This window comes from Heteronotia binoei, chromosome 9 (genome assembly GCF_032191835.1).
Source record: "Heteronotia binoei isolate CCM8104 ecotype False Entrance Well chromosome 9, APGP_CSIRO_Hbin_v1, whole genome shotgun sequence".
In the NCBI taxonomy this organism is placed as follows: domain Eukaryota; kingdom Metazoa; phylum Chordata; class Lepidosauria; order Squamata; family Gekkonidae; genus Heteronotia; species Heteronotia binoei.
The window spans coordinates 78,641,388-78,651,021 of NC_083231.1; the positions used below are offsets into that span (position 1 = coordinate 78,641,388).

Consider the following 9,634-nt stretch of genomic DNA (forward strand, 5'->3'; position numbering starts at 1 on the left):
GAGGAAGATGCCATAAGCAATTTTCCTGCTCTCACCGTTCTGGTAGAAAATGCTTAGGCTGTTAATCATTTTGTATGTGAAGCAGGAAAACTGGAAACCACCAGCTCACACAGCCTTCCTTACCATGGAGCTGCTGGTTCTACCTATAGCACCATTTTAAACTTAAGTGTTTTAATTTGGAAAATATAAACTAAAGCATCTGGGAATCCTAAACTTAGAAACATAGCTGTTGGGTTTTCAAGTTTCAAGCCTCTACTTTTCTATTATATTACATTTTAAAAACCCCAGAGAATTAATTCATTGCAGAATGCTGAACTTCTCACCTTGCATAAGGAATCTGTCATTTGTTCGGTGAGAATGGGAAAGGGGACCAGTTTTTGTAGGATATATAAACGACAATAGTTAATTTATCAAAAATTTCAGGTTTTCACAGCTGGTAACATCATTAGGATTTGTAGAATCTTTCGGGCTCAAGTGCCGTGTTCTACTGGAGAAAGTTTTTCTTCCAGACATTTCGTTCTCAGCTGTGGAAAACATCCTCAGTGGCATTGCAGCCGGAGCAGGCGCTCTGACTTTCTTGGCTGCTGTGCATTGAATGAGGCCGAGCGCAGCAAACCCACACAACAGATCCGCCACTTGCTGCGCTCGGCCAAAGATATGAGAGATCCACTTTCAACCCCTGGAGTCTACAAAATACCCTGCTCCTGTGGTGCAGTCTACATTGGCACTACCCAATGCAGTATCAACACCCGCCTCACCGAACACAAGAGACACTGTCGCTTGTTTCAGCCAGAAAAATCAGCTGTAGCTGAACATGCACTTCAAGAAGGAGACCACGTCATCCACTTTGAACGAACTGAAGTCCTTTCTACAGCCTCACATTATCATACCCACCTGAACAGAGAAGCTATTGAGATTTACAAACACCAGCACAATTTTAACAGAAAGGAAGAAGGCATTTCCATCCACCAATCTTGGTACCCAGCTCTGCAAAACACCCTACAGACTATAAATCGCAGAAATTCACAGAACAACCAGTACATTCCACAGAACAATCAGCACAGTCAACAACCATCTTGCTTTTCTTCACACCCCTTCCAACCCTCCCAGCAATTAACACAGAACAATGGGCACATTCAACAGCCAGTTTCCTTATCACTACCCTTCCAGGAAGCCCCACCAAACAATGGGCACATCCACAAACCTATTGCCCTTTCACCACACCCCCTCCAGCCTAGAAATAGCAGCTCTCCAGCAGCCCTGGCCTCACTCAATGCACAGCAGCCAAGAAGGTCAGAGCGCCTGCTCCGGCTGCAACGCCACTGAGGATGTTCTCCGCAGCCAAGAACGAAACATCTGGAAGAAAAACTTTCTCCAGTAGAACATGGCACTTGAGCCCGAAAGATTCTACAAACCCCAATAGTTACTTTGGTGATTTTTAAAGAAAAACAAAAGGTATTTCTAAAAGTGTACTGCACAGAAAGGCAAACAAACTTAAGCCCTTACCTAGACTTCTCAGAATGCTATTAGAAAATTCTTCAGCATTAAGACAGGCATCTTTATCCCTGGAAACAAAAAAAGATTACACCTTTACATTACATGAAACCATATGCTTCATAATTGTAATCTTACACAAACTCATATTACCAGTAAAATGTTATATTTGCTTAGTTAATCACATGCAGCCTGACATAAAATAGTGCATAAATCCGCTAAATATGTCCACGAACTTGAAACACCTATAAATGATTCTGGTGTATTACTTCACTTTTTGCAGAACTTGGAAAAAGCTATTCCCAAGGATATCCTGTACAAACTGAGTGCATGATACGCATTAGTACTTTATCAGCAGTCCACCAAAAGAAGAGACACAGTGCTATATGGCCTATCTGTCTCATTGCACTGCAACTTCATTCACGGTTGAGTCTGCTGTTTGGATTGAAACTGAACACAACTCTCACGGAGCCTGCAGGTGGAATGTATACCCAACTGATAAATTTGATGCTAAAAACTTTCCCTCTGAGTTCTCAGATCCTTCAAATAAAATCACAACAACAAGAGGGTGCTCTCGGCTCAGTAACATTTTCTGTTCTATTCTCTGATGATGAGGAAATCAGGTTAATTAGTTTGAAAGTTTCAGATAAATTTCAAGCCACCCTGCAATGCAGTGCCACAGATCTTGCTAATATTAATGCAATGCTGCCTTCTTTATCCCAGATATCCCAATCAGGCATCCCTTCAAATGCCATCCTTGGGCTATTCCCACTGTATCTGAGCTCTTCTCTTACACTACCCCAGGGGTCATTTCATAGAAAAAGAGGTGCCAGAGCTCATTAGCACAACTCATTTGCATCTGCCACATACCTCTGACATCACCGGAAGGTATACTATATTATATCAACTCAGCAGCTACCTTAAAATGCTTTTTGAATTATAACTGTCATAATAAAACCTTAGTCCCATCATACTTTTTAAATTACTTTCACCTATGTGGCCACAGTGGCATGATTAAGATTTCCATCGGTCTGCTTTATATGCTTTGGTTATTTTTCCATTTTTGTGGGGAAAAATATTAGAAAGTTTGTCAAATCTTCTTAAGAGTTCAGCAAAATTCTCACAGTGGGCTTGAACGAGTATTTTTGGGGTGGAGGGGTAAGAAAGAAAGAGCACAATAAAATTTAGAGGTTCCGGAGCTCGATTCCTGTGAGCTTATGCCCAAAATGAAACCTGCCAACATCTACTCCAAAGCCCTAAGAATGTCTCTATGCTTGTCCAGCCAGATTATCCTACTGTCAGAATCAACGCAATTCCCTAAACTTTCTTTCATAGGCTTAAAATTGATGTGACTGGTATTTGCAACACCACCATTTCAACACGTAGAAAACTGAGATTCCCCAAAGCCATTAAATGTAATGAAACACACCTTCTGCTCACACAATACCACAGTTCAAGGATACCGAAAAAAAGCCACTAGATCAACATACCTCAGCTTTACCTCTACTTTCTCTGCCAGCACCACAGCACCAGTCACAGGCTGGACGGTGACTGTGTCACCAGTTACCACTCTCAGATTTTTCTCTGTAGCTTGGCTTAGGCCAATCTTTCCACTTGGAAAGCCCGCAACTGGCCAAGCAGTACAAACCTATTCAATATACAATAAAAGCATAACAAGAAATTAACACATCTTGAACTCTTTTGTTGGAATTAAAATACCCAAATAAAATGCATAACGAAGTATCCACATTTTATACATGTGGTGCACCTACATACATTGGGGGGCACTCACATATGCACACAGCCATTATGAGATCAAAAGCTCTGCAAACTAGTATTTGGGCTGCCTATCTAACCTCTGAGAGCTGATAAAGAGTGTGGATGTGAGGGGTGTATTTGCATTTGTTTCATTACTTCATTCACACCCTGTTTCAAATGTGAGTGGCCCTGAGTCACCCAGAGAAATCCTAAGGTCCTAGTCCAACACTTTGTCCACTGAAGAACTCTGGAGAAGAATGATTAAAGTTGAGCTGGGGAAAGGAAAGGAACCAAGAGTGACAGAATAAAGAGGAGATCTCTGCCTACACTACTCACTGTGAAAAGGCATGGCTCTCTTCCTAATTTAAAGAAATAAACACATTTTTTCATATGGAGGTGGGGGGTGGAGATGCATGAATATCTGTATTCGATACTACAAATATTAACTGTGACAGAATACCACACAGAAAAAATATTATAAGTTCCTATATTTGCCTGTGCCAGAAACAGCAAGTCTGAAAGCTGTTTTATGTGTTCAGTAAATCTTATTTATTCCCCACTTGATCTTTTTTTCTTTGAGTCTCACCTCTTGTTTTCCATTTTTACCAGTAAGCAGGACTGGTCGCCCTATGCATATATTTCCTGATTTCATGCTGCTGAGGGCCAGCTGCACAAGAGATTTTCTGTACGCTTTAGGAATTTTGTCATCTGCTAAAAATGAAAGAAAAGTAAACTTTTTTTTCCAAGTACATTGATGATTTACTCATGCCAGATTTTTTTATCAATAGGTTCCTCCAAGAGAAAAAATAATCATAAAAACAGAATGTTGTATTTATTATGCTATAAAAACAGTGTATCTAAATCAGTGTCAGAAACCATGTAAATTTCTGGCCATTGTAATCTACCATAGCAACGTGCAGTACTAAGACACCTGGAAACATGTCTTTGGTTAAAGAACAAGCACGGCTGTTGCTTCCAAATGGCTCCATTCCTCTAGGAACAAATGCGAAAACCGGTTTGCAGGTTAGGATCATCTGAGAATGACTAAACTAGCACCACATGCTGGATTGGGAGGCAGGAAGACGCAGATTCAGCGGGTGGAGGAGCAAATTCTCTGTGTGGACTTTTCTCGAGTCATCTTGTCTGTATGCAATTAAGAACATAACATAAGAACATAAGAGAAGCCATGTTGGATCAGGGCAATGGCCCATCCAATCCAACAATCTGTATCACACAGTGGCCAAAAATTTTTATTTTTATATATATATATATATATATATATATATATATATATATATATATATATATATATATATATATATATATATATATATATATATATATATATATATATATATATATACACACACATATATTTACACACTGTGGCTAATAGCCACTGATGGACCTCTGCTCCATATTTTTATCTAACCCCCTCTTGAAGCTGGATATGCTTGTAGCCGCCACCACCTCCTGTGGCAGTAAATTCCACATGTTAATCACCCTTTGGGTGAAGTACCTCCTTTTATCTGTTCTAACCCGACTGCTCAGCAATTTCATCAAATGCCCACGAGTTCTTGTATTGTGAGAAAGGGAGAAAAGTACCTCTTTCTCTACCTTCTCCATCCCATGCATAATCTTGTAAACCTCTATCATGTCACACCACAGTCGACGTTTGTCCAAGCTACAGAGCCCCAAGTGTTTTAACCTTTCTTCATAGGGAAAGTGTTCCAAACCTGTAATCATTCTAGTTGCCCTTTTCTGCACTTTTTCCAGTGCTATAATATCCTTTTTGAGGTTCGGTGACCAGAATTGCACACAGTATTCCAAATGAGACCGCACCATTGATTTATACAGGGGCATTATGATACCGGCTGATTTGTTTTCAATTCCCTTCCTAATAACTCGCAGCATGGCATTGGCCTTTTTTATTGCAATTGCACACTGTTTTGACATCTTCAGTGAGTTATCTACCACGACCCCAAGATCTCTCTCTTGGTCAGTCTCGGTCAGTTCACACCCCATCAACTTGTATTTGCAGCTGGGATTCTTGGCCCCAATGTGCATTACTTTGCACTTGGCCACATTGAACCTCATCTGCCACGTTGACGCCAACTCACCCAGCCTCAAGAGATCCCTTTGGAGTTCCTCACAGTCCTCTCTGGTTCTTACCACCCTGAACAATTTAGTGTCATCCGCAAACTTGGCCACTTCACTGCTTACTCTCAACTCCAAATCATTTATGAACAAGTTAAAGAGCATGGGACCCAGTACTGAGCCCTGCCGCACCCCACTGCTTACCGTCCTCCATTGCGAAGACTGCCCATTTATACTCACTCTCTGCTTCCGATTAATTAGCCAGTTTTTGATCCACAAGAGGACCTGTCCTTTTACTCCATGACTCACTCCATGACTCTCGAGCTTACTAAGGAGCCTTTGATGAGAAACTTTATCAAAAGCTTTTTGGAAGTTAAGGTAAACAATATCTATCGGGTCTCCTTTGCTACATGTTTGTTCACCCCCTCAAAGAAATGTAACAGGTTAGTGAGGCAAGATCTTCTTTACAGAACCCATGATGAGTCTTCGTCAATGTGCCTACTCATTCTGTCCTTAATAATGGTTTCTACAACTTTCCCGGTATTGAAGTCAGACTGACTGGCCTGTAGTTACCCAGATCTCCTCTGGAAACCTTTTTAAAGATGGGGGTGACATCTGCTACCTTCCAGTCCTCAGGAACGGAGGCAGATTTCAATTAAAGATTACATATTTTTGTCAGAAGATCCACAGGTTCAACTTTGAGTTCTTTCAGAACTCTTGGATGTATGCCATCCGGACCTGGTGACTTATTAGTTTTTAATTCGTCCATCAGTTGTAGGACCTCCTCTCTTGTCACCTCAATCTGACTCAGGTCTTTCAACACCCCTTCCAATAGAAGTGGTTCTGGAGCAAGCAAACACTTCTCATCTTCCACAGTGAAAATGGAGGCAAAAAATTCATTTAGCTTCTCAGCCATTTCCCTATCCTCCTTCAGTAATCCTTTGACCCCTTGGTCATCCAAGGGCCCCACTGCCTCCCTGGCTGGTTTCCTGCTTCTAATATATTTGAAGAAATTTTTATTGTTGGTCTTTATGTTTTTTGCAATATGCTCCTCATAGTCCCTTTTTGCCTGCCTGATCACAGTGTTGCATTTGATTTGCCACAGCCTATGTTCCCTTTTATTAATCTCACTTGGACTAGCTTTACACCGCTTAAAGAAGTCCTTCTTACCTTTTACAGCTTCCATTACTTTGTTTGTTAACCATGCAGGCCTTCTCTTATACCTGTCTGTACCTTTCCTAACTTGTGGTATAGATTTTATCTGTGCTTCTAGGATTGTCGTTTTAAACAGCCTCCAAGCTTCCCCAAGGGTTTTGACCGTATTTACCTTTCCTTTCAGTTTCCTCTTCACATGCGTCCGCATCTCAGAGAATTTACCCCTTTTAAAGTTAAACGTGGTTGTGCTGGTCTTTTGGGGCAACTCCCTATTTATACAAATAGTGAGTTTGCTACTAAAATGTTTTGCATTAAAATGATTCTTTGTGAGTGTTTTGTTTAATACAGATTTAGACTGCAGTATATGGGCCATGAGCTTTGAGCTTTTTGTTGGTTTCAATTTACACAACCATCTCTTCATCTGGTTTGGATTGGGAGGCAGGACAGCATTAGCATGGGTATGATTGCATGATCCAATCCAGTGATCCAATTTAGTGTCTATGTTCTTGCATTACCAGGGATCGTTAAATGGAATCACAGAGAATGACTATCACTGCATTCCTGTCCCATAGAAACTAAGCCATTAAAGAAGGGCCAGAATGACAGTATGAAGTGATCTTGTACTAAATAAGCGTAGGATGCGATTACAGCTCAGCAGCTGAACATCTTCATCTGCAAATAGCTACAGGTTCAGTCCCCAGCATCTCCAGCAACAAGTAGTAGATGATGTGTCTCTGAGACTGGAGTGCCTGTCTGAGTAGACAGCAGACTGACCTCAGTATAAGGCAACTTCAGATATTCATTGGATCCTCTAGCTCATCCAGATCAGTGCTGGATTTAGAACCCCTTGTGCACACACTGTTTTCAGTTCTGTAAAAAGAAATCCCACCAGCCCCCTTTCTTTCCATGACTGGGCAGACTCATAATAAATAAAATGAAGATTATTATGTTTAGCTCTAAATTGGAAAAGGTTGCCTTCCCCCTCCCCAGGGCTTTTTTTCTGGAAAAAGAGGTGCCAGAACTCTCAAGAGGGAAATGAAGGAGAAACAAAGAGTGCCACTCATTAACTTTTTAACAATTTTTTTGAGAATTTTGTTTCCACAAAGGGGTTCCAGAACTCCATGACATCGTGTTCCCCCAGGGAAAAAAACCTCTGCCCCTCCCCAACCGCAATACAAATCCACACAAACACAACTACATATCAATACGATTAAAAGCCTCAGGAGATCAGATAAATTTCATCCTCGGAGACAGAGATCTCAGGTCTGCATCTGGTTTGGTCCTACATTTTATTGGGAATGTCCTCTCTTTGGACTACCCATCGGGCAACAAACTGTCGGCTGTCTTCTGTGGTATGGTCAGTCCTTTGGAATAGCCTATCAGAGCAGGTGCAGAGGGTGCCTTCACCTGCTCCAGAAAAATGCACAAAACCGTTTTTTTTCCCCCCAAAGGGCATTTGGTGGAGAGTAAATTATTTTCATGGGACAGGCTGGGTTGTTCTGTCTTGCTGATTTACTACCACCTTCTTTTCACATAGAACAATTCTTCTTTTTACGTGTTTGAAGCATGTTGCCTAGTTAGCCACAAAATCTACGAAAATACAGTGGAATATAAACTATTTTAAATAAATAAACTGTATCACCTGATCACATCATAGTGGGTGATAATTTTGGGTTAAAGAACGCCAGATTAATATACTGAGCTGGGAATTTGAGAGCCAGTGAATTGCTGCAGTCAAACTGTGGAGTCAGGGAGGGAGCTGAAAAATTATCCAGCTAACTCCGTAGTCCTGATTCATCCACACTGGAGCCCAGCCAGTCCAGCCTACCTCTCGGGCTTGTTGTAAGAATAAAGCGCACGGGGAGAAGGACCCTTTGCAGGAGGTCAACGTTAGAAGAACAAAATTCATACAACCTCCACCGAACGAGGCAGGCAAGTTTTCGTGTGAACTCCCGAGGCTCGAAATCGTTCCGAACGAAGCCCCTTTGGGGTCCTACCTTTCTCCAGGTAGTCTGCAGCAGCCAAACTCAGCAACGCAGAAGCCCCCGGGAGGTCGCCCTGAGAAGCAAGCGGGGAAGCGCTCTCGGGGGGAAGCCGCCCCTTGCTTTTCCTCCGGGAGGAGGAGGAGGAGGAAGACATCCTGACTGGGGAGCAGCCCGCCGAGGAGGCTCAGCCGCCGGCACATCCACGTGCCGCCCCAGCCCGAGCCGAAAGCAAGGGCTGGAGCCGCCCAAAGAAACCCGAGAGCCTGGCCGACGACTTCACTTCCGAACCCGACCGCAACGTCCAGAGTTCTCCATATGCGTGGCACAGCCCATAAACAGAAATAGAGGCACCGTGAGGGTGCGTCTTCTCCTTGGTACAAAATCAAAGCGGATCCTCTCTTGTTCCTTGAAGAGCTTTAAACAATCCTTTCCTCTACTGCCTCCTTCCCCAAAGCTCATATGTAGGTATTCTCCCCTCCCGTAAGAATCACAGCAACGATCTGCAACTACAATTCTTCCTATAAAACTTTCTGTTTTATACTGTTTCCTTCCGCGAAGAGAGGTCCTGCCTTCTGCTCCTTCCCTGTCACCCTCAGAAGGAGAGTTTTTAGAGCCTAACTTCTCAATCCTATAGTAGTGCGTCTGATCTAAAATAAAATTGTTTTTTTTTTTCTTTTTCACCATCTAAATAGAAAATATACAGCCCATCGTTTCACATAGAAATTCCAAAGCCTTGAACGTGGGACCTGTGGTAATGTTCAAACGTTACCGGACGTTTAGATAACTCCCGCTCTAATCATCTTTCTCTACAGAGAAAGAGAGGAACTTTGCCGCTCTACCCTTCCACCTCTATCACAGACGCTCGCGGGTGTACCGGAAGTGTGAAGGGACCGTGCCTGATTGGCCGAGGAGGAGCCGCTAACTTTGCCTTGCTCTTAGGTGCCTGCCATGTCAGGCACTTGGTGGCGGAGGCGACTGTGGGCGCTGGGTTGGTGGCAACGGCGAGGGCAGTGGCTTGGCTCATTGGGCCGTGGGCGCTGCATTGGGGACTCGGGCGCGTCCAGGCTGGTTGAAGCGGGGCTGCAGCCGCGGCTAGACAAGTTTGGTGGCCTCAGCCTGCAGCTGGCTCAGCTACGCTCTCCCGA

The 9,634-nt window shown here is 42.9% G+C and overlaps 1 protein-coding gene across 4 annotated transcripts in view; it reads right to left on the bottom strand.

Annotated features, from left to right (window-relative positions):
- The window catches only part of AFG2A (AFG2 AAA ATPase homolog A), a 273,792-nt gene extending 265,056 nt beyond the window's left edge, over nt 1–8,736 (bottom strand). For 2 of the 4 annotated variants that reach the window (XM_060246824.1, XM_060246825.1), the window contains exons 1-4: nt 8,502–8,713; nt 3,839–3,963; nt 2,985–3,142; nt 1,507–1,565 (exon numbers count right to left, since the gene is read on the bottom strand). In XM_060246824.1, coding sequence (XP_060102807.1) covers nt 1,507–1,565; nt 2,985–3,142; nt 3,839–3,963; nt 8,502–8,643 — 484 coding nt within the window. In that variant the 5' untranslated portion in view covers nt 8,644–8,713. Of the gene's footprint in view, nt 1–1,506; nt 1,566–2,984; nt 3,143–3,838; nt 3,964–8,501 lie in introns of all 4 variants that reach the window. The other 2 variants (XM_060246822.1, XM_060246823.1) reach the window with 2 other exon arrangements.
- Between the last annotated feature and the right edge of the window lie 898 nt (nt 8,737–9,634).